This window comes from Trachurus japonicus, chromosome 8, assembly GCF_045865225.1.
Source record: "Trachurus japonicus isolate A0001 chromosome 8, Traja_1.0".
NCBI classification, from domain to species: Eukaryota; Metazoa; Chordata; class Actinopteri; order Carangiformes; family Carangidae; genus Trachurus; species Trachurus japonicus.
The window spans coordinates 16,473,624-16,501,376 of NC_140914.1; the positions used below are offsets into that span (position 1 = coordinate 16,473,624).

Below are 27,753 nucleotides of genomic sequence, written 5' to 3' on the forward strand. Positions count from 1 at the left end.
TGTCATAAGCCTTTTGAATTTCATTTTCATTTACAACCTCAGACCAACTAACAATGGATAATTTATCAATGAACCTACTCATATTACTATTATTAAATTTACGGAGGAAAATGTCACCAGGTGTAGTAGATGAGTTTGATTTCCCATTTATGGGCTCGAGATAAAACACAGGAAGGTGGTCAGATAAGTCACAGAACAAAATGCCAGGTATCCCCGTATCACAATAGGAATTAGTAAATATATTGTCAATCAGTGTTTCATTTGAGGCAGTGATTCTGGTAGCCTTTGTTATGAGGGAGAAGAAAGATGCAGCATTGAGATGATTAATAAATTGAGATGACTGATTATTTAGGAGATTAATATTAAAATCACCCATAATATAGCAAGTTTTTTTTTCAGTGGTAATCTTACTGAGGGTAGAATAAAAGCTGTCAATAAAACGATTGATATTAGAATTTGGTGGTCTATAAATGCATCCAATAATAAAGACCTTGTTAGAAGAAGGCTCAACAAGCTCTAAAAAAACAGCCTCTGCTTCATCTTCCACCATCATAACAAGATCATTTCGAAGGGAGGATTTGATGCCCTCCTTAACAAAGAGAGATACACCTCCTCCACAATGCACAGGTCTGAAACAGGGATAGTGATTATAATTACTCATGGGAAACATAGAAACTTTTTGGCTATTCAGCCATGTTTCGGTCAAGCCTATAACTGAAAAATCAACTGGCAGCATACCAAGATAATCGATAAAACTATCAAAATGTTTAGGTAAACTACGAATATTAAAGCAGAAGTAAGTGGTCCGGTCGTTTTCGCTAATGCTGCGTTCCAGGCAGGCTTTTGAAATCGTAAATTACAGCTTCAAGTCACAACTTACGACTTTGTGGCGTTCCAGGCAACCCACTCGTGTTTTTCCGACCTGTTTTACCGGTGAAAGTCACTATAACGGCCACTCGTAACTTCCGACCTGTGAACTCGTACCAGATCGAACTGGTACGACTTCACGGTCGGAAAAATACGAGTTTCCTTGAACGCACTATAACAGTCCTCGTCGCTACGTCACCACATTCACGGCGTTCCTTGGCTGCACACACAGCCCTGCATGCCGTTCTCTCTCCTCATTGGATAAAAACTGTAGGATACGATAAATGTTTTCTCTTCGGCTCAGAGCAGAGCAGAGGGACTGACAGACCCGTGTTTCAGTCCAAACACTCTATGTAAGTGATTGCTGTCGGAAGATATAACTATTTAAGACTTATATTAACACAAATATATCACTTACTTCTGCTTTAAGGTGAAACAAAGAAAAACAGTTGTCATTAGCAATCTTTTTATCCACACAAAGAGACTTTAAGGAGTCCTCAGAAAAATAAGAGCAGGGTAAGGGGCCTTGTTTAAAAACATTGCAGTTAGCATCAGGGTCAGCATCAGAGAGGGGAAGAAGATATTTATCTTCATGAGAAGTCTCCCGGAGTCTCGCACGAGACCCAAGTTGCCGTGCTCGGTGTGTTCAGGTGCAGTGGGAAAGCTACCGTTTGTGTCATAAACACAGGAATATCAACTCTTGACTTGCTTCAAGTAAAAAAAACTTCTCGGCGCAGGTTTGAGTCGCCATCTGACGCTGTCTGTGGAAAAAAATGTACACTTCAAGCAAGTCAAGAGTTGATATTCCTGTGTTTATGACACAAACGGTAGCTCTGACTGCACCTGAATACACCGAGCACGGCAACTTGGGTCTCGCGCGAAATATGCAATAGGTCCAGGGGAGCCATCTGTACACAACGGTGTAGTGCCTGTAGCAAATGCAGAATTCCTCTTTGTTATGAGACAAGCCGACCCGGTGCTCAGCCCCGACTCCTGAATGGCACGCTATGTAAAGAGGATGAGGATGTTTACTGTATATCTGATACGCTGCACCACTAGCCCCACCTAGTGGCGAAACAAAGAATTGACATAATTGTATATATTAAACATTTAAACTTGTTGACATGTTTCAGAAATGAAAGAGAATGTGGAGCATTCAATGGAGCCATCGCTGCATTTACACTTGACACAAAAAGGCTGATCCAGAAGTACAGAGGAGCTGAGCTGCAACTGACTTTTCTACAGACAGAGGTATGTCTGTCTGTCTGTCTGTCTGTCTGTCTGTCTGTCTGTCTGTCTGTCTGTCTGTCTGTCTGTCTGTCTGTCTGTCTGTTGGTCTACACATCTATCATCTATACTCTGTGTTGTCTCTTTCAGGAAGAAAAGATTAAGGTGAAACTCAACAGAATCATCCGGAAGCACAAGAAAATAATGTACCACAGTCTGACGGAGAAAATTGAAGAACACATGCAAGGATGTTACAAAAGTAATAAAGAAGATCATGGTATTCTGTCAATATAGTAAATTCATCATGATTATACAGAAATATTCAGCTGTTATCTTTTTTATTCTAGGAGCAGCAACATTTAGTGGACCAGGTGTACTGAATAACATGAGGGACACCATTGAAAGACATGTTTATGAATCAAAGAACATCATGTTTGAGGAGGCTAAAGATGCCCTCTTGCTCTACCTGAACGACCTGAAGGTTTGTTCTTTTTGTATAATATGAGACAAAATAGGTAGTAACATGTGCTGTTCATTCTAGGTCACTTTTTATACTAAGGCTTATTCTGTACAATATGCATCATTCTAAAAATCTCCTTTTTCACTGCTGTTAAAAGAGAAACACAAAACGTTTTCATGACAAAAGTAATGAGTGATTTTGTTGCTTCATTAGAAGTTCGTGCTGAAGGAGCTGGAGGAAACCCTGATGAAATCAATTGAGCTGTCACTGAAGACTACTGATGACTCAATCCCAGGTGGAGGATATTTAAAAAATATATACATTGTACTTATCTCACTGATGTTAATAAATGAACAGAATAATAACAGAATATATATATAGTTTTTATTTATTATACTTTCTTTTTAGATGTTTCAGCAGAGCTTGACCTGGTGAAGAAACATTATGATGACATGAACAGCAGCCCAGATGGAGAAACATCACTAACTGGGTAAAACCTCTCTTAAATGTCTCCACAATCTTTTTTCAAAGGCCTTGGTTTAACTATGAGCTGATTTTATTCTGAATAGTTCTTACTCTTGTTAATCTGAATGACCTGATCCATCTGCAACAACAGCATTCAAACAAACAGTAGGATTTAGTGTTTCAATGTGAGCAGCTGTCTTGACATCACATTTGTCAGACAGAAGTTCAGCCAATCTCAATGTGGTTTTGTTCAGTGTCAGAATTCTGCCATTTATTCTTCTCCTGGTGGATATTTCAGGTTTTTTCAGTGAAGAGAAACAGCAGAGGCCTGATGACACCGAATGTCCCTGCAGACATGAGGCCTTTGGATTTGTTCTCAACCATGTTCAGGTTATGTCTGTGAAGGTTCTCTGTCATCCTGGTCATTGTGGTTGTTAAGTGCTGAAGTTGAAAAACACAGAAAATCCTTTGTTTTTCTTACACTGGTCTTTAGAACTGAAGAATCCAAAAGAAGTCAAGTTGCCTTATTGGCTCTATACAGTTCATGTGTTTACCACTTCAAATGCTCCAAAGACTTAGTGGCTTTTAATAATTCCAGTTTTTATATAATGCATTATTTTCATGTTTTCTGTCCATGCCTATATGGATGAATTTATATGGATTTCTTTTATTCCTTTTAATCAGGCTTCTTATCACATTTAATCTTTATTTCATATTATTTTAGTTACATGTTTTAATGCCTGTTTTTTTTAGAGTATTTGAGTGGTTTTGAACTCTATCGCATTCATGATATCCTGTAATGTTCACTGTTCTTATTGCTCTCTTTTGCATGTTGCATATTGTAGGTGTGCTCTCTTTTGCATGTTGCATATTGTCTGTAGGTGTGCCCCCATACTCTAACACGATAACTCAGATATGGTAACAAAAGTGTACAATACAGTGTTACATTTTGCACATTTTGCATAGAATCCTGTTGTGGAAATTCTTAGCAGTTTGCTGTTGGTGAATAATGAAATAGAGACTTCTACCGGCCGACTAGGTTTTTATTTTCTTTGCAAAGAAGAGGTCAGTCATCACACGAGCGGTCAGAATGAACAAAGATCCTGGGTAAAGGGAGACCCAAACATTATCGGGAAACACCCCTCAGGAGTGATCAAAAAAAGGTATTTTGATCTTGTTGTAAAATAAGTTCGTCTTTTTTGGGCCTTAAACTTATTCAGCATCACTTTAATATAATAATATAATAACTTTGAAGACTCCAATAAAACGCTGGAAAGGGATGGATCCGACGCAGAGTTGTCTTTTATTCACTCTTAGACAAAGTAAAACACAAGTTAACACCCTGAGTCACTTACAAGATACAAAGTACAGTATATGAAAAAGAAAAAGTGTCGACAGAAGGGTCGAAGTGACTGATTTTCACATCATCCGTGTGTGGCTTATATGCTGGTGTGTGTGTGTGGTTTTAGGTACTTTCCCATCCCATGGCCTTATCTTCTGCTACATCCTTGATTTCAGCTAGCATGCTATCCCAAGTGGTAAGAAAGGCGGGGGAGTTGCTGCCATTTTTAAATCTGTATTTCAGTGCAAGGAAACTATATTTGGTGATTTTAGCTCTTTTGAATATCTCTGTTTTTTAGTAAAGGGGAATCCAAAAGTTATCTTCCTAATTATTTACAGATCACCAAGATACCCAGGAAAATTATTTGATGAGTTTGCCGACTACAACTTTTTTATCATAACAGGGGATTTTAACATTCACATAGACAATAACACACAAATGCCAAAGAACTTTGCTCTCTTCTTGACACTTTTGGCCTCTCCCAACATGTGAAAGGGCCCACACACACCCAAGGCCACACTCTGGATCTGGTTATCTGTAGAGGTGTTGACATTACTTCTGATGATATCAAGGACATGGCTCTTTCTGATCATTTAACTCCGAACATGCAGTTACCCTCTGTATCTGTTAGGAAAAGGTTCATAAATGAGAATACCAGTGTTAAGTTTATGGAGGCTATAGTCATGTCACCAACTGTGAGTGCAGAGACAGTTGATGAACTCCTGGATAATTTAAACTGCAAAATCTCAAATGTCATTGATACCATTGCACCTATTAAAACTAAGAAGACCTTGACCAGACAGAGAACACCATGGAGGAACACTTTGATGGTAAAGGCTCTGAAAACAGAATGCAGGAAAGCTGAGCGTGAATGGAGAAAAACTAAACTTCAAATCCACCATGACCTCTACAAACAAAGTCTTTGTAATTTTAACCATGGGTTATTCAAGGCTAGACAGCAACACTTTACTGAAATGATTAATAAGTACATCAACAACACTCGTGCTCTGTTTGCTATGGTTGATAAGCTTACAACCCCCCCAAAAGAGATCAGAACTCTTTTCCACAGAAAAATGCAATGAATTTGCTTACTTCTTCAATGAAAAAATCTAATCCATAAGGCTAAATATCAACACAAATCAGCAAAATAATACAATGATGCAATCCCTAAAATCACCTAGGAATAAATCAACTGTAATGTCAGAGTTTAATACAGTTGACCAAAAAACCTTAGAAGAAACAGATCAGCATCTTAAAACATCGACATGTTGTCTTGACACAATACCATCTGACTTTTTAAAAACTATTATAAGCTCTGTCCAAACAGATCTGCAGCAAATAATAAATTGCTCACTTCAATCAGGCATGTTTCCTAAACCCCTGAAAGTAGCTGCCATCAAGCCACTCTTAAAAAAGAGATCATTGGATACTACCATTTTAACCAACTACAGACCCATCTCAAATCTTCCCTTTATAGCCAAGATCGTTAAGAAAGTAGTTTTTAATCAACTCAGCAACTTCTTGAACTCCAGTGGACTCTTTGACAAATTTAAATCAGGCTTCCGACCTCACCACAGTACAGAAACAGCTCTTATTAGAGTGTTAAATGACATAAGGTTGAACACTGACTCAGACAAGGTGTCAGTTCTGGTCCTATTGGATCTCAGTGCTGCGTTTGACACTGTGGATCACAGTATACTGCTGGACAGGTTGGAAACCTGGGCAGGACTTAGCGGGACAGTCCTAAAATGGTTCAGGTCCTACTTAGAGGAACAGAGTTATTTTGTGACCATTGGTAGTTATCAATCCGATCGAGTGGCTTTGACATGTGGAGTTCCTCAGGGGTCAGTCCTTGGACCCCTTCTGTTTAACCTGTATATGCTGCCTTTGGGTCAAATTCTACAGAATTGTAATGTCAACTATCATAGTTATGCAGATGACACACAGATATATCTTGCACTGTCTCCAGATGACTGCAGTCCAACAGAGTCATTATGTCACTGTTTAGAGCAAGTCAAAAATTGGATGAGCCAAAATTTCCTTCAGTTAAATAAAGAAAAAACTGAGGTCATTGTTTTTGGAAATAAAGAGAAGAGGGTTGCTGTCAGTAAACACCTTGAGTCACTGTCTTTAGAAACTAAAGACCAAGTCCGAAACCTTGGCGTGCTGATAGACTCAGATCTGACCTTCAACAGCCATATCAAATCAGTCACCAAATCAGCCTTTTATTAACTTAAGAACATATCCAGAATTAAGGGTTTTATGTCCCAAACTGATCAGGAGAAGCTGATTCACGCTTTTATCTCCAGTAGACTAGACTACTGTAACTGGTCTGGTCTGACTGGTCTCCCCCAAAAAAGTATCAAACAGCTGCAGCTCATTCAGACCGCTGCAGCTCGAGTTTTAACCAGAACAAAGAGATCAGATCACATCACCCCAGCTCTTAAGACCTTACATTGGCTCCCAGTCAGCTACAGAATAGATTTTAAAGTTCTGCTACTGGTTTACAAATCACTGAATGGTTTAGGTCCAGGATACATGAATGACATGTTAGTAGAGTATAAATCCAGTAGAGCTTGTTGGGTAAAAAAAAAAGGAAAAGCACTGAGCTCTGATACAGCAGAGAGACAGAGAAGGGAGGGGTGAGCATGAGGAAACCAAGAGAGTGCTGAGGAAGCAAGGGAGGAGTGGTCAGAGTGTGCGCATGCGTGGGAGTGCATCATCAGGGTGTGCGCATGCGTGGGAGTGCATCGTAAGTTTGGTGTCTAGGTGCCTACAGAGGGAGTCAAGGGGGGTAACGTAGATAACGGCCGTCAGCAAGACTGTGTGGCGCCAATGAAGCTGAACTTGGGATGAACCCCAACACGTGCCATAGTAAGACACGTCCATGAAGGCGGGGATTAGCATCGTGTAATGTCGTATAATATTAGTTGAACAAATCAGCGGGGCAGATCGTAGTCGAACCATCATCGTCAACCGTCATTTGAATAGAAGGGAGGATCGTAAATAAAAAGCGAAGACGAGGAGATAACAACTTAGTCTGGTCCGGAACAGGCTCGGGTTTATGTCCATTTTTCCTAAAGCGGCGTAAACTCTACTGCACCAAAGCTCAGTCTATTCTGATCGTCTTGTGGAGCTATTCTGATACTTTGAGGGGATTTTTCTTATAACTTTGATGAACAACTTTTACTTTTGAGCATATTCGATACCATTATTTTGTACTTATCACATGTTGGAATAAAAGGATCCTTGATCGCAACTGGCCCTGTTTTGGATCTTATTTTTCCTCCGACAAGCTCTGAGATCTAATGACTCAGGTCAAATAGTGGAGCTCAGAGTTCAGACCAGACATGGTGAAGCAGCATTTAGCTGTTATGCTGCACACAAGTGGAACAAACTACCAGCAGAACTGAAATGACCCCCAACTGTAAGCACTTTTAAATCCAGGTTAAAAACATTTCTCTTTTCATGTGCTTATAACTGAGAACTTAAAACTTTATCTATTTTCTTTTCTTTTACTTTTCTTTTATTAACTCTGTTTTTAGTGTTTTGTTTGTTTTTATTCTGTCTTATGCTTCTTTTTTTTTTAAATGTTTTATCTTTATGTAAAGCACATTGAGTTGCCTTGGTATGAAATGCGCTATATAAATAAAGATGCCTTGCCTTGCCTTTATTCCTAAATTAACTTTTAACCATTATTTCATTTCTTTGCTAGATTTGAATCAGAGTCTAATTGCAGCCAATACACAGCAGATGGTTTGTGCAGGGTTTGCAAAGGATTATGTGTTTGTTGGAGTTGCGCCATAATTTTACATGTCATAGTGTCATTTGTAAAGTCCTTAGTACACGTGATATTAGTTTTCAGATGACATAATATGTCTCTTCCTAATAAGTTGATTGGAGTTTTTATTGGAACCGGCTGATTATCTTTTTTTTTTTTTTTTCCAGAGAAACCTATAGTCTTAATTGATGTATCAGACAGGGGAATATTTGAGGTGTCATTAAATTCCCCGTTGGTTTCTCTAGGCCCCCCTATTGTTGCACAGCAGCAGGCCATGGTTTTATCAGGCAGTCTTTTCTAATATGTTCAGTTGAACCACAGCCCCAGCACCTGATGGTGATTGTTCCTGCATTTTTACGGGATTGAGTTTGTTGTGTTGGAGCCATTTTTCTTTTTCCACGAAAAGGTGGCCCTGCTCTACAAGCGGGCTGTCTTCTGAAACTATTGTCTTTAGGACAACTCTGTGTTGTGGCTTCCAGTATCTTTGGGCTTTTGGTTCCGTATAATTCTTTACTACAGGTGTCAGCTGCTTGCAGTTGTTCACAATCCATATCCAAGCATTCTTGTTCAGTGTCAATTAGGGCTGGGTATCGGTACTCTACTTTTCAGGTACCGACCGAAACAACCCAGTACCAAGTAGTATCGAAACTGCGCCTGTCAATCGATACCTGCAATCGATTCTTTGTGTACCCAGATCAAAAAAAAAAAAAGACGATGCCCTAGTGTCAATACAAGTGTGTGGCTCAGCTGCCCAATGTCGTGGACTGCCATGAGTTTCTTGTAACTCATCCATTTGAAGGCTTCTTAAACGTTGAATTTCATTTAATTTAGTTTGTTGAGTTTCTCTCATGATGTTATCTTCTTCTTTTATTCTTCTCAATTGTTCATCAGTTGATCTTATTTTTTCATTTAATTGATCAATTTTGTCACAAGCAGCTTCATATGTTTGTAATCTTTGAAGATAATTTCTTTGTTGTGTCACAGTTGACCACTTGACTTCTCTTGCTGCTTGTTTTTGTTTTTGTGGTGTCTTTGCTTGGTGATACATTTTAATGTCCTTTTGAGTTTCTTCATCAAAGCTTGTATTGGATGCTTGTTGCTTCAGCTTGTCATTCTTCTTCTTCCGTGCTTTCGTCATCTGACTCACTGGCATCCGCCTTTCCTTCGTCAGAGAGTAGCTCCACCCATGACACTGTAAACTTTCCATTACGTCCATCCCTCTCATCTTCCCTTGCTCTTGTTACCGGAAGTTGTCCAGTGGGTGTTTCTTTTGGACTGGTCAGGTAGGGTGGGGGCTCTGAACACAGAGGAGGAGTCGATGGAGCAGGCAGTTCTCCTCTCCATTCCTCGTTTTTTTCTATGGCTGGTCCCTCCCACAACAACAGGCAACTGAGTAACATTTAAGACATGTTGTTTGCTCGCTTGGCGAAACCATCGCAAAACCTCTCTTTCTTTCTTCCACTCGCTTTCCCTCTTTTTAATATCGACTTCTACCTCATTGCAACAGGCAGCGTTAAAGGTAACATGTTTGTGCCACTTTTTCATACAGAGACGTATTTGATCTGCATGCTCTGGCTGTTGATTTATTACCAACTGTAGCGGCGTAAACACCCTATCTTCCTTTGCCACTTCATCACCCATGACAACCTGTGATTCAGTTGTTTTTTTTTAAATTCAACTCAAGATGATGTGTGTCTATGTGTTTTTAGGTTTTTATTAACACAATAGTCTTTCCAGTTGTAATGTCGTATTTTATTCTTTTATCGTACGTAAATTCAAAATTTAGTTTGTCTACTGTTTTATCATTAGCCTAATAGATATTAGATTCCTATTAAGGATTCCAAACTGCCCCGTTTCCGCACCTAACACGCCTGAGAACAATGGATACACTCAGCCTTGGATTTATAGCTCCACTCCTTTTTTTTTTTTATGCCACTATCTGTTAACTCCTCCGGAACACCAAAGCGAGGAGTCAAACACACACATACGCCTTAGATTTAGGATTTCTGCAGAGTTAGTCCAACAAGTAAGAAAAGTTCTTACAAGTCCAGATATAATGTAAGTTTTTAAACGCTGTTAGTTGCCACAGCCTCAGATTTATTGCTTGCTGCTCGGTCTGTCCGTGTATGATCCCGTCTTTATCTTTATAGGTCTCTAGAACAAAAATAAGTTCTTATCCCTCGAGTTTCTATATCATCGTCTTAAATACTTAACGTTTCATTACTGGATTTTGTATATTAATCATGAAAATTTTGACTATTTATTATTAATTTTTCATCAAAATGAAGAGTTCTAAAACTTGAACTTGCACATTATACATTATAGCAATATACGATTTTGGAGTAAATATCACAACAAAAATCAAATCATCAAACCTGTTTTTCAGTAATATGTCTTCAAATATATAACAGCCGTTTTCCGTTCAGCAGTCAGTGTAACTTATTTTCCAAACTAAGGCTTAAAAGATACCATTCAACCACTGCTTCGCTGGTTTACACCCAAGAGCCAAGTCACAAGCCTTCAAGGACGTTGAGGGGGGGAGGAGATTTATTTTTTATTTTTCAAACACGCTTTATTTACATATTAGGTACGTTTCTAGTTGCTAAAGTGCTGCAGTGGCCAAATTTACATAGCCAGTGCATATTCTCATTTGCCCAGGTCATAGTATTTCAAAGGAGGTTAAATCGAAAGCAACTGGACTTAGTTATTTGTCTAGGAAGACGTTTCACCTCTCATCCAAGAGGCTTCATCAGTTCATGTACGCAACTGACCAGGCTGGGACTGGTCCAACTATCTGGTGTGGAGACTCACTATTTAACCTCTTGTGTGGGCGTTCACAAGGGTGATGATGTCACTGGTTCCCTTTTGTGCTCCAAGTGCCAACGACAGTCGTTTAAATGACTGCCTTTGATGGAAAGTTGGTTTCGACTTCGTTAGTGTCCTATGTTGTTATAACGACAGTCGTTAGAGTCACTTGCCACTTGTGAACAGTTGTTGTTCTTTGAGGCTAGATTGTTGAATCTCCTGGGAAGGGATGAAAGGGCAGCATTGTAAATTGGAGATAGGTGGTGTCCTCTCTGTCTAGAATTTGGACATTGCTGTCCTCAAAGGAGTGGGCTTTCTCCTTGAGATGTAAATGGACAGCAGAGTCCAGGCCTGAGGAGTTGGCTCTCCTGTGTTGGGCCATGCGTTTATGCAGTGGTTGTTTTGTTTCTCCAATGTAGAGGTCTTTGCATTCCTCGTTGCATTGGACTGCATACACCAGATTGTTTTTGTGGGTGTGTGGTGTTTTGTCCTTGGGATGTACCAGTCTCTGTCTGAGTGTGTTGCTGGGTTTGAAATACACAGGGATACCGTGTTTGTTAAAGATCGTCCTGAGTTTTTCTGATACTCCAGACACATATGGAATGACTATGTTGTTTCTCTTGTTTTGTCTTTCTTTCTCAGCCACTTCGCTGGTTTTCTTTCTGGAAGCAGCTGCAGTTTTCACAAAGGTCCAGCTAGGGTAACCACAAGTTGTGAGGGCGCCTCTTTGGTGCTTGTGTTCTGCCCCTTGGGCCTGTGAGCTGGTGGGCACGTTATCAGCTCTGTGTTGCAAGGTTCTGATAACACCAAGCTTATGTTCCAGAGGGTGGTGAGAGTCGAAAAGTAGATATTGGTCTGTATGTGTGGTTTTCTGTGTACCCCAATGTGGAGGCTCCTGTCCTTTTTCATATGGACGTCACAATCTAAGAAAGGCAGACTATTGTCCTTGACATCCTCTCTGGTGAACTTGATGTTTTTCTCTACCTCCTCCATGTATAGATTTGCAGGGTGCGATTTGTGAAAAAAACTGAGGGGGGATAGTTTGCGGCGGCTGGGGGGACCCCTCCAAGTTTGAGCAAATGCAAATAAATGAGCAGAGACCCGACGGGGTCCGACCAGTGTTGACCCTGGACCCGATGTGGTCGGACCGCAGCAATAAATAAATAAATAAATAAAAGACGCCTGTAGTTGTGTTCATAGAGACGTGACAGGTGTGGCACGATAATCAGCTGTGGTCATTGAATAGACTACAGTATAGGTCATTTAAATTTGCGCATCTGTGTTTTTTTTATAACATTTATATGCGCATCGAGAGTGAGTGAGTGCGCCAGAGAGAAACAGCGGGTGCACCAGATGATTGCCAACCGGCAAAAACTGAAATGAGACGTTTAAAGAGAGGAAAAACACAGAATATACAATATATGTCCAAGAGACTTTGTCCCGAGGAAGGATCGGATGGTGGCCCAGGTTTAGTGATGAGGAAACTGTCACTGTCAGCTGCACATCTGTCAGCAGCTGCTCCAAACAGACACATCAAAAACTTTAATTTGAAGGGACAGATTAGATGTTGATTTTGTTAACAGCGACTTTATTGCACCCAAACAGCGGGTGCTGTCTTATCCGGTAGCCTACAAATATTTGCTCAAACCTGGAGACAGACCCGACCCAGTGCAACCGGCATCTCGAGACTCGCCTTTTTTTTTTTTCTTCTTTTTTTTTGAGAATTTACAGTAGGCTACATATGACGGTCTGGGAGACGCTGTGCGCTACTGTAGGGGAGATAAGAAGGCTCGCGGTTCAAATGATATAGACTTGATCTAAAGTAGGCTCTGTCTGACCAGAGGGGGGGACAACACGTATCCCCACCGGGGATAATAATAAATGACCAGAGGGGGGGACACCGAAAACAGAGGGGGGGGGAAATACCCCCCATCCCCCCCAGCAAATCGCCCCCTGTAGATTTGCCACAATAGGGGATACTGGTGAACCCATGGCACAGCCGTGTTTTTGTCTGTAAAATTTGCCGTTGAACTGGAAGTATGTGGTGTTCAGGCACAAATCCAGAAGCTGGCAAATATGTTCGGGTTTGAGTTTTGTTCGGTTTTGCAGGGAGTTGTCTTGTGTGAGTCGTTCTCTTACTGTGGCCGAAGCCTCCATAGTTGGAATACAGGTAAAAAGAGAAGTCACATCGTAGGATACCATAGTGTCATCTGGTTCCATTTTTATGTCCCGGACTTTGCCCACAAAGTCTATAGAGTTTTGGATGTGGTGTGGGGTGTTTCCCACCAAAGGAGCCAAGATATTGGCTATGTGTTTGGCTATGTTGTAAGTGACCGAGTTTATGCTGCTGACAATGGGCCTGAGCGGGGACCCTTCTTTATGGATTTTGGGGAGAACGCCCACACAAGAGGTTAAATAGTGAGTCTCCACACCAGATAGTTGGACCAGTCCCAGCCTGGTCAGTTGCATACATGAACTGATGAAGCCTCTTGGATGAGAGGTGAAACGTCTTCCTAGACAAATAACTAAGTCCAGTTGCTTTCCATTTAACCTCCTTTGAAAAAGCTAATTTACATACAAACAAATAGAACTGATAAATATGAAAAAATATAAATCATAAGGCTACTACTCAGAGAAAATATGTGCAAATTTCAGCTCATCATTAATGACAGTGCAAAGAATGTTGTTGTGACACCGAAACTGTCTAAATCATGGATCATCTTATAAAACCTGAATTCCAGCCTCTGTCTGCACTTCTAGGGGGGAGGAGAGAAGACAAGTGAGAGGTGGAGACTGGATAATATAAAGGGTTCAGTGAAGATCAGGCACCAGTGGAGACAAGTTTGTGTGGTGAAGAGGAGCAGACAAAATGTGAGTACACTAACTTCAATACATTACATGTATTACATTTATCACTTATACATTTAATTAGGCAGTTGGATAATATGTATTGTGCTGTTTCTCTTTATTTTGAAATTTATATTTCTTTTTTTTCCTTTTTAAAAAAAAGTGTTTTCTCACTGTAGATATATCTCTGAAACTAACCCGAACCTTAATCCTATCTGAATGTACACTCAAAACACAGTAACACCTCTGTATTGTGTTTTTTACTTTCTTCAACATTTGTCATATGACATTTGACATATGAGGAAAGACACTTCATGTGAATATTCTGATTTCAACTCTGGACCGTTGATTTTTCAGTTAAATTAACATCCCATTGTATTTTTATTTTCACATCAAAATTGATTAAATATTGTTCCTGTATGTTCTTTAACTTCTAGTTTCTGATCTTCAACATGGATGAGTTCGTTTGTTGCAAATTAACTGAATGGGGTCTAAGCGAGTTGATAGAGACATTTAAAGGTAAGATTTTACCATGTTGCTATGCATACATTTTACAATGAGGTTTTTGACAAATTCTGTTAGTTCTGGTCTGTGATCATCATGTTTAAAAGTACTTGCAAAGACACTAGATTTTTAAAATATGAATCTCAGCACAAGTAGCACTGAAATCAAGATTCAAAGGTTACAATTATTATTAAAAGGAAAAGGACAAACAGAGAAAGGAAATTCATTAATCACATACGACCATTGTTTCAGTCTCAGTGAGCTTAGAAAGTTAAACATTTAAACAACAATTCAGAAATACATCTAATACATCTTGGACAATGCAAAAGGCTGGAAATTAAACACATAATAAACACAAAGGAATATACCAAAAAGGCTGCAGTTCCCAGCTAAACAAAACAAAAGAGGGGAGAGTCAATACCTCTGTGCTTTTAGTTGAAAGCTGAGAATTCGAAGCCCCTTTCTGAGATATACTGCTAGAGACAGTTATCTCAACTGGGATGGTGTAAATCTTTATCTTAGTTTATCAAGCCCTAATACACTTCTACAGTGTGTTACATCCACTGCAAGTTATTAGCATAAATCAGGGATGCAAACAGCGCGCCGAAAAGCGAAACTCGCTTTTTTCATGACCAATTAGGTGACTTGTGTGAATCGTTCAGTTCCGAAGAGTTTTTGTTTTTGGGAGGGGGGGTTTCAGTGTCTCAGCTGGCGTCAGTAAAATGTTTTTCTAACAGGCTGACAGTGACAATCACGTGAAACTGAGGCGAACTCATTCATGGTTGCCTCTGATTATACTGATAACAGCCTACCTCCAATGTCCAATCCGCGTGCATTCGGTGCGACGGCGACGCCGTTTTTTCCCCCGTGCATGTCCGTGGAGCTGTGCGCCGCAGACATGCACGGTTCCCTACGTTGCTGTGTCAGGCAGGTGTTTCCACGGAGCTCTGCCCCGTTTAGAGGTGAAGGAAGCCCTAAGTGGAAAGACGTTTATTCAGTTTATTTTAATAGTAATAATTATGACTAACATTCAGTGAAGACCTAAAAATCAGTATCTCCAAAATGGAAATATTGCAAAGGAATTTTTTATTTTTTAAGCATTTTTAATATAGAAATGTTGGCCTTCTGAAAACTATGTCCATCTATATGCACTCAATACTTGGTTGGGGTTGAACTACTGGAAATTGACATTTCCGGGATATTGTAATGTACTTATTTGTTAATGGTGAACCCCCCCGGGAAATTCCTCTCTTTTTTGGTCCTGACCCGTTTGCATCCCTGATAAATGATGACAGTCCTGGAAATAAAGGTTACAATTTTATTAATTATTATTAAGACTCGGCTTGACAATTTATAGGCCCACTTTAACCTGCTCACAGTTAACTCCCCAAATATCACTAACAGGGCAGGGATTTAGCAACACAAACCACTCTGTTGCACACTTCAATCGATGAGTCGATTGAAGAGAAACTGTAGAGTTTGCATACAGGTCCGTTTCCCTGCAAACATATGTGGTATATTGATGTGTTGATGAGAAGAAGTGATCACTGCTGCTGACACGCCCTTTCTTGCATTCAAAACATTAATTTATTACAAAAAAAGAACAATGTCACAAAAATGTCGAATCTTGGAGCATCTCTGGTGCCAATGTGAGATCTCTCCTCTCTTACCCCAAGACACATCTATAGGTTGGCTTAACCCAAACACATTTTCTCAGAAAAAACATTCCACAAGAGTGACTCATTTCCTCATCTATTAGAATACTAAACACCTAAATCTAACATCTTTATATATGCTGTAGATGTATGTGTGTGCCCTTCTCTCTTATAACATCTGCATTGTAATGGGAAATTTTGGTGTAACCCATAGTATGCTTTACGAGTGTTGTATAACCATGTTTAAATGAGTGAAATTCCTTGTACTTTGTGGAAGGTGGTACTCAGCTAATCCCTTTGATGATAACTGTGTGAAATACACCAGACACAAATCACAGAATCCATGCAGGGCAGGTTAAAGGTCAGACCAGTGCTCTGTGTGAATTTACAAGGGGAGTTGTGTCCTGGCGGTGAAGCCAGGCAGAACTATCAGAGTGCCATATATTTTGTCTGCTGTTCAATGTGTTTTGGGAACTATAAAGATAGCGGCCTGAGAACATCTTCAGGCCACTCACTCACTGACTGTACTCCTGTTCAGTTGTGTTTGTGTGACTCCATTCATGAATGCCTTATTAAAACTCAAGAAAGACAGCTGACGTGTTCAGTTATCCTTTTATATACTATACTTTATTGAAGGAGCAACATTTTTTGCCACCACAGCATTTATTTATATTCTATTTGAATATAAACTGTCAATCATCACAAATTAAGTTCCTATTGTCCTTCAGATTTGAATTGACCTGAACTAACCTAAATTGAGGATAATATACTACACATATAACCAGGTCACACTTTAAGTCTGCCCTGACTTCCAACAAGGATTCAGAGTGTCTAACACGCCTGAGTGAGCACATGACTGGCTGTCACTGGCCACATACGGTTCGATCAGCTGACTACAATCAGCTCTATTGTATATGTTAATCTGAAAACACCAGGGGACTTTGAGAAACAAGAACAAAATGTATTAAAATTGAGATTGAAAAGTGAAAAATACTTTTAGCAACTGTTAGCTGAAACGGCATCTTCTTTAAATTAAAATTAACAGCTGTTCCTGCATCTGTTTCACCCCCTATGTAACAGACCTGTACAGTTGAAATTAACACTTGTGTTTGCAGGACTGATAACACTTGATTTTTTATTTATTTTCTTATTGCAGCCGAACGCATTAATACGGAAGCTCTATACTGTCTTGATGATCAAGGCCTTGGTAGGTTGAACATCGAAGTGGGATTATGGGCAATATTTAAGAAGAAACTGAAGTTGTTACAGGTAAGTTTCTGCACTGTAAAGATTCTCGTTACAGGTCATGTGTTTTGTGTCTTAATATTAACTTGGATAACGTGGATTCATGCTATTATAGCAGCATGAACTGCTGTTTATAGTCCTGATGACACCCACAGATAGACTCATGGTACTAACTAGAATTTAAAAAAAATCTCTTTACTGTCATTGATTTAAAATGATGAACAATTATCCCCAGGCAGAGCAACAGACAACACATCAGGAAACAGCTGTTTCTTCTCCTCGAGTAAGTTGAATTCAGTTTCTTATAGTTTGCTGTAATATAGTAAGACATTTATTTGAGTTAAACAGATTTTATTCTCACTGGCATTTACATGTTACACTTTATCTGCTTTGACAACAGAGGCATGTAGATGGAGCTGATTCTGTTCAGGTAAGAACAACATAGCCTAGTGTCACACCACGGGGGGATGGGTGGGCTCACTTTTACAGCATGATTCCTCAAAAAACACAAATGAAAATATCACAGTTTAAACTGTAAATGTGCATGTGCTCAGAGCTCTTAGTGGTCAAAGCCTGTGTGAATCACGAGTAAGCACTAAATTGATTGATTGATTGATTGATTGATTGATTGATTGATTGATTGATTGATTGAACACTTTATTCAATGACAAGTGTTCAAAAGGATTAAAAACACAATAAAGCCCAAAGGCTTGTTTCCATTGTGGTCCTGTTTGATGGTAGACGGTACACATGGATTTAAAACAAGGAAGACAGGCACACAACACATGGACTAAAATCATGGGAGAGAGACACTAGTCACATAGACTACAACATTGAAAAGAAAGAACAAAATAAAATAGATAAAACAAGAGATTAGGTCCCAAACAGAGACAGCAAAACATAAAGCAGACACACAAACAAACAATACAATAATCTGGTGCTTCACGGCTCTTTTGATAATGATCAACCGGTTTCTGTTCATCCTCAGGACTATCCGTCCACCAGTGCAGGGGCGGGAGGGTTTGCCCCCCAAGGGTGGGAGGGTTGGATGGCCCCGATCTCTGGTCCTGACATGTCCCGCCGGGGCCCCACTGGCACAAGAGATAAAGGTGTGAGATCCAATTACATTAATTTGTTGTTTCAAGGCAGAAATATTTTGGTTCCATTAAGTTGTGATATCATAAGATGAACATGTAACAAGCTTTCTCTGTGTGTTTTTTTTAATGTAAAATATTCAATAAGGAAAGAGAAGGTCCAATCATCAGGGGGAGTTGAACAACTGTCAGACACCAGCCAGTAAACGACACTGTGACAAAAGACCGAGAGCAAGCACAGGTAATTATTATTATGTAAATAATGGAAATCCACATCTCTAATGAAAAGTGTCCTTGTCCTTGAACACCAAATATCTTTTTCTGCACCTTAAATAGGAGAAAATACTTCCCCACTTGCTGGGCAGTGCCTGTTATCTCATTGGTCAAAAATAACGGTGTATATTGCAAAATATTTTAAACAGCAGGCATCCACAATAACATTACATATTCTGGGTGATGTTTGTTTTTTATTTTTGTTGAGTGGTGATTGTATAAACCTATTGATACACTGATCCTCACTTCTTTTTTCTCATTAATTGAGAAACCTTATTGTGCATTGGTGGAAACACTGTCCATTGTTCCTGTTTGATAGTTCTGTACTTTTACTTTGATAGAACCACCTGAAATGACTTTCGTAAAAAGTGAAATGAACAATGTCCTGGAAAAACTGTCAAATGGAAACAGCTCATCTGAGCTCAGTGCATTTATCAAGTAAGTATTTCATTTTCAATTTTCCAGCACTGTAACCCATTTGAAATTAAAGCAGTGATTAATTGTTTTCACAAAATATCTCCTGAGCATGGTTCATGAGTTATCAAAGCTTCAGAGTGCTGTATCATTTGTTACAGCATTTCAGTTTGTTGTAGTCACTAAGTTGAGTGAAACTTAAAAATGGGGACGAAATTTCATAATCATTGAACACACTGACACCTGTAGCACTTCATAAACTGTCAGCAGGTCTTGGTGACTTCTCTTCTCTCAGGCTTAGTAGCTGCTTTTAGCATTGAAATTTGCTTAGATAAAACAAACTGCCAAAGTGCTAAAGTTAAGACTGACCCACTAAATATTTCTAATTCGGGCCGTTGATTATTCCCAGAACACAAGCAGATATCAGTGGAATGTTTTTGTTAATATAAGTCCTAAATAGTCCTATTTTCCGTCAGCAATCACTTACATGAAGTATTTCAGCCTAAACACGAGTCTCTCCGTCACTCTGCTCTGCTGTAACCCGAGGAGAAAATTTTCCTTGTGGGATACAAGTGTTATCCAATGAGGGGAGAGAACGGCATGAAGGGCTGTCTGTGCAGCCAAGGGATGCGCGTGAATGTGGTGACGTAGCACGAGGACCAATTGATGCCTGACAAGGGCGGGGGCTGCTAACTCATGGTGCGTTCAAGGAAACTCGTACTTTGTGTTTTTCCTTCCTGTGAAGTCATACTAGTTCGATCTGGTACGAGTTCACGGGTCGGAAGTTACGAGTGGCCGTTATAGGGAACTTTCACAGACAACAGGACGGTAAAAACACGAGCTACGGGTTACCTGGAACGCTACCAAGTCGTAGTTGTGACTTGAAGCTGTAACTTACGGTTTCAAAAGCCTGCCTTGAACACAGCATTAGCCGAAACGGCCGTGCCACTGATATCTGCTTTAATAAAAGAAATTTAAAAACTCAAAATGAGACGCTGGAAAAGCATGACCACACTCTCCGCTGTGTCGTTCCTCAGGATCCTCCTGGCCAGAGGCTCGCCAATTAATGGAGTGGGGAATGTTTCTAATTCGGGCGATTGATTATTCCCATAACACTTAAAGCAGTACTAAAGAACTTTCATTTTTGGTTGAGTTTGGCGGCACCAGTGGCCCAAAGCGGTAGTGTTTTACCTGAAGGAAGACTCCATCTCCCATGAGCACCAGCGCATAGCCCTGTAAAAATTCTGATCTCCCAGTGCATGGAAATTACCAGAAGTCGTCCAAACTAAGTTTCTGTTTCCAATGGATCATTTCACAGTAAACACACATGCACAATCCGACGGAAAGGTGCCGCATTGCCTGCTCCCTTCTGTTCTAACTCGCGAAAGTGAAAGTGAAACTTAAGTGAGAGCCGGGTTCCTGCCATGCTCCTCAAAGCTGCTTAGTGCCAGTGAAGGCGGTACAGACCATAATGATACAGACCCCCTCAGGCCATGACAGAGGTGTCATTCAACCTGTTGTAAGTCGATGTACCATGTTGTGATATTTACCCCAAAATCGTATATTGCTATAATGTTTGGGATATTGACATTTGCCTTAGACATATGATAAGCTCGTGACAATCAGTTTAATAATGAAGCATGTAATCAACTTTACTGTAATTGGTGTAATTACTGTGTTTTGCTCTTACAGCCCAGAGAATGACATACACATGACAGGGGAAGTAGCAGTTACACACAGGGACTGAGTGTACTGGTTGTTTGATAAACAATTGGGATATCTGGTCTTCGTACCTAGTGTAACTGTGATAGTCAGTTGACACAGGGGAAAGCTGACGAATGCGGGGGGTTGCGTGTCTTGTCCTTTTCTTTTTCTCTTGTCCCTTGTTTAATAGGAGCTATCAACAGCTGATCAGCACCAAGCATGAGATTGGGGTCAGACACGAGGTCATGGCGTACGGACTCCAGCCAATGAGGATGCACATTACATCAATTACATCATATCTTGCATTTGTGTAATCAGTAACTATAAAACCGGACAGGGACAGGGGACAGCATCAGACTTCGTGAACTGATGCTGCTGCGGCATGTTGGTCAGGGAAACTTAGTCTGGTCCGGAGCTCTGTACACGATCTCTTTTCCTAGTTGATTCTTTTATAAATAAATATCTAAAATTTTGTAACTGAACGTCTCCTGCATACTTCATCAAACGTTCAGTTACAAAATTTTAGATATTTATTTATAAAAGAATCAACTAGGAAAAGAGATCGTGTACAGAGCTCCGGACATGCCGCAGCAGCATCAGTTCACGAAGTCTGATGCTGTCTCCTGTCCCTGTCCGGTTTTATAGTTACTGATTACACAAATGCAAGATATGATGTAATTGATGTAATGTGCATCCTCATTGGCTGGAGTCCGTACGCCATGACCTCGTGTCTGACCCCAATCTCATGCTTGGTGCTGATCAGCTGTTGATAGCTCCTATTAAACAAGGGACAAGAGAAAAAGAAAAGGACAAGACACGCAACCCCCCGCATTCGTCAGCTTTCCCCTGTGTCAGCTGACTATCACAGTTACACTAGGTACGAAGACCAGATATCCCAATTGTTTATCAAACAACCAGTACACTCAGTCCCTGTGTGTAACTGCTACTTCCCCTGTCATGTGTATGTCATTCTCTGGGCTGTAAGAGCAAAACACAGTAATTACACCAATTATAGTAAAGTTGATTACATGCTTCATTATTAAACTGATTGTCACGAGCTTATCATATGTCTAAGGCAAATGTCAATATCCCAAACATTATAGCAATATACGATTTTGGGGTAAATATCACAACAACCATCACAAAAGTTATGAAAATATTATATGAAGGTTGAAAAGTTCCTTAGTGTTGGTTTAATAAAAGAAATTTAAAAACTCAAAGTGAGACGCTGGAAAAGATGGATCTGAAGTAGAGTTGTCTTTATTCACTTCGATGGAGAGCAAACAAGAACAACCCGAGTCACTGACAAGACAAAAGATAAGAAATTAAAGGTATAAGAACTTCATGCATGTAGCAATGCACTGCAACAAACGAGAGTGAAGGCAGGGGCCATCGTAACATGATCAACACCTCAATAAAATTAGATGTATAGCCCATCAACTTAAACCAACACTAAGGAACTTTTCAACCTTCATATAATATTTTCATAACTTTTGTGATGGTACATCGACTTACAACAGGTTGAATGACAGCTCTGTCATGGCCTGAGGGGGGTCTGTATCATTATGGTCTGTATCGCCTTCACTGGCACTAAGCAGCTTTGAGGAGCATGGTAGGAAACCGGCTCTCACTTAAGTTTCACTTTCTATCCTGTAGGGTATTGTGTTTAGGTGAGAAGTTAAGAGGTCTAGTCAACACAATTTAAAATACAAAAGGGTTTGGATATTGATGAGAAAGTGAGAGGTTGGGTGTATCAGGTACTTGAAATGCAAAGGAAGTCTGGTATCTTGGTGAGAGATGGGAGGCTGGGTATTTTACAAAGAGGTTGAAACTACAATTACAAGGTCTAGACATTAGAATACACAAATGGGTAACAAACAAAAGGAGATCTGATATCTTGGGGGAAGCAGGGTGTGGGGACAGCTCAAGTGATTAAAACAAAGGAATATTCAAATTTACCATCACACATGCCTTGCCTTGCCTTAACCAACATTTAAATTGCTTTACAACAGGAAAAAAATCGAAGATTTGGAGATGAAGAAGACGGAGCTGGTCGGTGTGTTTGGTAGAACTGGAACTGGAAAGAGCTCTCTGATAAATACTGTCATTCACGAGCAAGAGCTTCTGCCCGTGACCACTGAAGGTGTCAGTTCATGCACCTCGGTCATGATCAAAGTGGAGGCCAACAAGATCAACTCAAACTACGAGGCAGAAATTGAGTTCATCACAAAAGGGGTAAAATAGTTCACAATTGTTAAAAAAGAAAGAAAGAAGTTAACTACTGCACCATTTAATTCAAATCAAACATTATTATTCTATTTTTTTAGGACTGGGAAGAGGAGTTATGGCCCTTGAGTCATAATCGTAAGGACAATGCAGATTGGGAAAATGATATTGACAGTGACACTGTTGAAAAGCTGACCGCCCTGTATGGAGAAGAATGGAAAATTCTGTCCCCTGAAAGCCTCATGGACGACAAATATTTCAGAGAAATTCCAGAGTTTCTCATATCAATGAAGAAGACTTTGACATGTGGATCAGTAAGTAAGACTACAACATGTCCACTGTGCCTCACTGAACTCGTCCAAAATGCAGTTTGCAGTTTCATGAAAACAGGGTTAACCCTAACTGACCTGTCTCAGCCCAAAACGCAAACAGGGAAGGTGCATTTTGTTGTCCTCCTGGATGATCATAGGCTCCGTCAAAATTACGTTTAATCATGTTAAAAACTGTTCATCATCCAAAGGTTTAGCTCTGTCTGAATGTGAATGTTTTTCTCTTGTAGATGCTTTAATTGATAGTGTCTCACAGTAAATCCCACCCAAATCTTTTTTTATACAATTTTTATTCAGTTTGAATGTGCATCAACATAAATTCACTTTGCACTGACTTAAATTATTTAATGATTTATCACAGGCCAAGGAGCTATCTACAAAATGTATCAAATACACAAGAAGCGACTCAGAAGCGGTACAAGGCAAAGAAGTCAAGCGGTGGTACTGGCCACTGGTGAAGTGTGTGACTGTCAAGGTGCCTGGTAATGATCTTCTCCAGCATGTCACACTTGTGGATCTTCCTGGAAATGGAGATCGTAATAAGAGCCGAAATGAAATGTGGAAAGAGGTAATGTATATGCTGTTTTACTGACTTATCTGTATACTGTGACATCGTGTTACTGTATTTCAAAGACTGATAATCAAAATAATTCTAATTAACTTTCTGTTATGCTTCTGCAGCTTGTAGGACGTTGTTCCACTGTGTGGATTGTGACTGAACTTAATCGAGCAGCATCAGAGAGAGAAGCTTGGGAGATCCTGGAGGATGCCTGTAGCCTCATGGGAAATGGTGGCGAATGTCAGCGCATTCACTTTATCTGCACCAAGTCTGATATTACAGCTTCAGATGATGAAGAGTAAGAAATTTACAATGTCAAAAGTTCAAAGTTGAATATACCTTTAATAAGACATAAAAACAATAAAGGTTTATGTCAGAGGCTTGCCATCAAGACAACAGTGCTTTCTGTGATCCCTCCAAAGGGTGACTCTAAGGTCCACAAAGTTCTTTGCAGTTGTATAATTTATTGGGATTATGGGAAGATGGAGATATTTCATTAATCCCAATTAACTGTTTAAACTATCAGCTATAAAAGACTGAACAATAAATAGTCATGTTGGGAGTTCTTCGAGTGAAATCCCTCTAGCAAAAAACAACTACTAATTTATCACAACTAAAACCATAGGAAATCAGACTTTTTTCTGTAGAAAATTAGACTTTTAGTTGAAAATGGTTTACAAATTATCATTTGATTGTACTCTTTGGATTATTATCGAATTCATTAAATCAAACACTGTGTAACACTTAATCTCTTTTTCTAGCTCAGCAACTGTTCGTGATCGTATACTTCAGAGAAACAGGGAGGCCAAGAAAACAGTGGTGGCAGAATTCAGAAAAGACAATATGATCCAGGTGAGATAGACTAAAAGAAAATCAAACCAATTCCGTACAACTGCAAGATTAAAAAAAATCAACAAAAAAAACTTTTGTCCTTTTCAGAAACACTTCAGTGAAGAGTGTTTCCAAGTGTTCACAGTGAGCTCCAAGGAGTTTCTGAAAGGAAAATATCTGCAACGAGATGACACAGGTAGGTGAAGTCTCCATAACAAAATATGTATCACACAGATACATATTTTTTGCATTTATCTTTATTTTATCAATGAATGTGATGAGGGTGTGTAAAACACAAACTTATTTTTTTCAAATATATAGAAATACCCAAAGTTCAGGGATTGCTGAGAGATCTCAATACCCAGCATGTGAAATCGGAGAAACTAAACTATGTGTCTGGAGCAAATGGCATTCTCTCTCTGATTCAAGGAGCGAGACACAGTGGAGTGGTAAGATCCAATAATAAAACCTCTGTCATTGCATTTAGTCATCTGTATGGCCATTACAATTCCCAGAAAATAGCAGTCAGTATATTCATATATCATAGCATTAAGGTTGTTGATTTACTGCGGCTGGGGTACTACTTTAGATAGGCTCTGTGACAACAGAAGTTAAATTAATGTAACAAAGAAATGTGTTTTTGATTTCAGAATGGATTAAAAACTGAGGCGTCCATAGAGCTTGAAGAAAACATGAGGAAGGAACTTGATCAAGTCAGAAGACCCATGGAAGAGGCTTATGAGGCTTTTGAAAGATGCCTCACTGAGGGGGTTGAACAATCAAAAAGTTCATGTGAAGCAACACTGAGACAAATCTTGAATCCTGTATGTATTTCAGTTGTACTTCTGTCAAGACGACTTTGATTTTGTGCTTCATAGAAAAGTGTTTTTAAAGATTTTTTTCTGTTTTGTTTCAGAGAAAGGCCCAAGGTCAGAAAACAGGTGCTGGTAGTGGTTTCCACAAGGCATTAAAGTATATGGTTAAAAACAACGGCGCCTACAAACCAAAAAGACAGAGGCAAATGAACGTCAATGAGAAGCTGAGTTCGTTCCTGACCAACAGCATTGATGAGGAGTTCAAAAAGACTTTCCCGTAAGAAATTATTCACTGAGGACACAAAACTCTTTGGTCCATTTATAATCTAGAGAGAGAGAATGTCTAGAATTAAGAAACATCTAGAAATAATGTTTTATAATATCCAGTATTTATATCTATGAGCTACAAGAAGGCGACTAGAGGAAAGCGACTGCTTGAGGTTCTTGAAGATGCTTCACCTCTCACCCTTGAGATACCCTGAGCTGGATGATTGAAAAACATCAAACAACATACAGTATTTACACAACATACTGTACATAATTATATATATTAAACATTTAAACTTGTTGACATGTTTCAGAAATGACAGAGAATCTGGAGCATTCAATGGAGCCATCGCTGCATTTACACTTGACACAGAGAGGCTGATCCAGACGTACGGAGAGGTCGAGCTGCAGCTGACTTTTCTACAGACAGAGGTAAAGATTGTGTGTGTTAGAGTGTGTGAGTGTGAGAGAGAGACACAGAGAGAGAGAGAGAAAGAGAGAATGATAATACTTAAAACTACACCCTGTGTTCTTCCTTAAGGAAGAAAAGATTAAGATGAAACTCAACAGAATCATTCGGGGATGCAAGAAAGAAATCTACCGCAGTCTGACCCGGACAATCGAGGAACACATGCAAAAATGTTACAGAGGTGAGAACATCATTATACAGCCTGTCAATGTACTAGTACACACATCATTTACCAACATTTAGTTTGACAATGGTTTTCTGTTTTATTGTAGATGCTGCGGAATTAAGTGGACAAGGCTCGATGGACAAAATGAAGCGCATCATTGAGGATCATGTAAAGCGTGAAAAGGACGTCATGTTTGAGCAGGCTAAAGTTGTCTTTATGCACAGCATGATCAATTTGATGGTTTGTCATATTTTATAATATAAAACAATGATGATAGTAAAACGTGTTAATACATCTTCTTCTTAGTTGTTAATACGTCTTCTTCTTAGTTCTTAGTTCCTATTGCTTGCTCTTTCTATTAATATGCATCATTCTGAGCTGCTTCTCCCACTGAAACTCTGCAGGTAAAGTACATGCAGTCATGATTATTCTAGGACAGAAACAAACAGAAGGCTCTAGAGGAATTAACCATTTTGACCAATCTAAACGCACATCTAAGAAGTTAATTTTGTGTCTAATGAGTGATTTTGTTGCTGAAACAGAACGGTATCCTGAACGAACTTGAGAAAACCCTGATGAAATCAATTGAATTGTCATTAAGGACAGATGCTCACTCAATCCCAGGTAGAGAACATTTCAAAAATATACACATTAAAGGCTATCACTGAAATTAACAAACCAACATATTTGATACATACAGTATGTATTTCATATATCTTTTTTATGTTTTGTATTTTCTTTTAAGATGTTTCAGCAGAACTTGATGTGGTGAAGACACTTTATGATAAAATGAACAGCAGCTCAAATGGAGAAACATCACTAATTGGGTAAAACTTCTGTTAAATGTCTACACAATATATTTTTTCAAAGGCCTTGATTTTGAGCTGCTATTCTGAATAATTTGTATTTTATTTGTATTCTGAATGACACTAGCCCTGCTCCACCTGCTCCACCTGCCCCAGCAGCTGCACTGGATTCATAACACGTATGCAGGTAAGTTTTTAGTAGTGTTTCAGTGTGAGCAGCTGTCCTCACATGACTTTTTTTTTTTTAAATTCGATTTATTTAATTAATTGCTACCAGAAGGGCCCACTGAAAAAGTGCAGAATTTTACACAAAAACAGTAGTTTAAACACTTAACATCAACACTTTAAAAAACATTTTAAGTTTAAGATTCCATGACAGCAGAAGTTTAAAAGCAACTTTGTAAGGACAGGTTATGTTTTAGTCCCATTGTAGAGCCTCGCTGCCATGTGCTAGTAACAGGTCGTGCAGGGGATGCTGGATTTTGTGCATGTCTTTTATCAAGTTCACTGCAGCCTTCTCCCTCCTGCTCTGATGTTTTGGGAGAAATTCCCAGCCCTTCTTCTGATGATCCTGCACTAGGCATGTTTCTGGACTCGCTCCA

At 39.5% G+C, this 27,753-nt stretch overlaps 1 protein-coding gene and 1 pseudogene across 2 annotated transcripts in view; both read left to right on the forward strand.

Moving 5' to 3' along the window:
- The window catches only part of LOC146982955 (nuclear GTPase SLIP-GC-like), a 134,287-nt pseudogene that overhangs the window by 59,799 nt on the left and 46,735 nt on the right, over positions 1–27,753 (forward strand). The window contains exons 13-17 of the transcript XR_015036284.1: positions 2,001–2,118; positions 2,245–2,353; positions 2,442–2,575; positions 2,768–2,849; positions 2,963–3,044. The product of XR_015036284.1 is annotated as a nuclear GTPase SLIP-GC-like (transcript). The remainder of the gene's footprint in view (positions 1–2,000; positions 2,119–2,244; positions 2,354–2,441; positions 2,576–2,767; positions 2,850–2,962; positions 3,045–27,753) is intronic.
- Positions 13,721–27,274, forward strand: LOC146982958 (nuclear GTPase SLIP-GC-like). Its single transcript, XM_085785533.1, has 21 exons — positions 13,721–13,818; positions 14,232–14,313; positions 17,110–17,222; positions 17,434–17,481; positions 18,187–18,307; positions 18,441–18,533; positions 18,907–19,003; positions 22,696–22,918; positions 23,011–23,223; positions 23,600–23,806; positions 23,920–24,095; positions 24,559–24,649; positions 24,737–24,824; positions 24,950–25,077; positions 25,279–25,452; positions 25,545–25,720; positions 26,025–26,142; positions 26,252–26,360; positions 26,452–26,585; positions 26,888–26,969; positions 27,091–27,274. The coding sequence occupies exons 2-21, from the start codon at positions 14,247–14,249 to the stop codon at positions 27,174–27,176; spliced, it is 2,544 nt and encodes an 847-aa protein (XP_085641659.1). The 5' UTR covers positions 13,721–13,818; positions 14,232–14,246; the 3' UTR covers positions 27,177–27,274.

Excerpts from the sequence above, each read along its gene's own strand:
- LOC146982958 (XM_085785533.1), top strand. The coding sequence starts at position 14,247 with ATGGATGAGTTCGTTTGTTGCAAATTAACTGAATGGGGTCTAAGCGAG. Across the intron at positions 22,919-23,010 it reads TTGAGTTCATCACAAAAGGG|GACTGGGAAGAGGAGTTATG; the intron begins GTAAAATAGTTC and ends CTATTTTTTTAG. Across the intron at positions 24,650-24,736 it reads GAAAAGACAATATGATCCAG|AAACACTTCAGTGAAGAGTG; the intron begins GTGAGATAGACT and ends TGTCCTTTTCAG.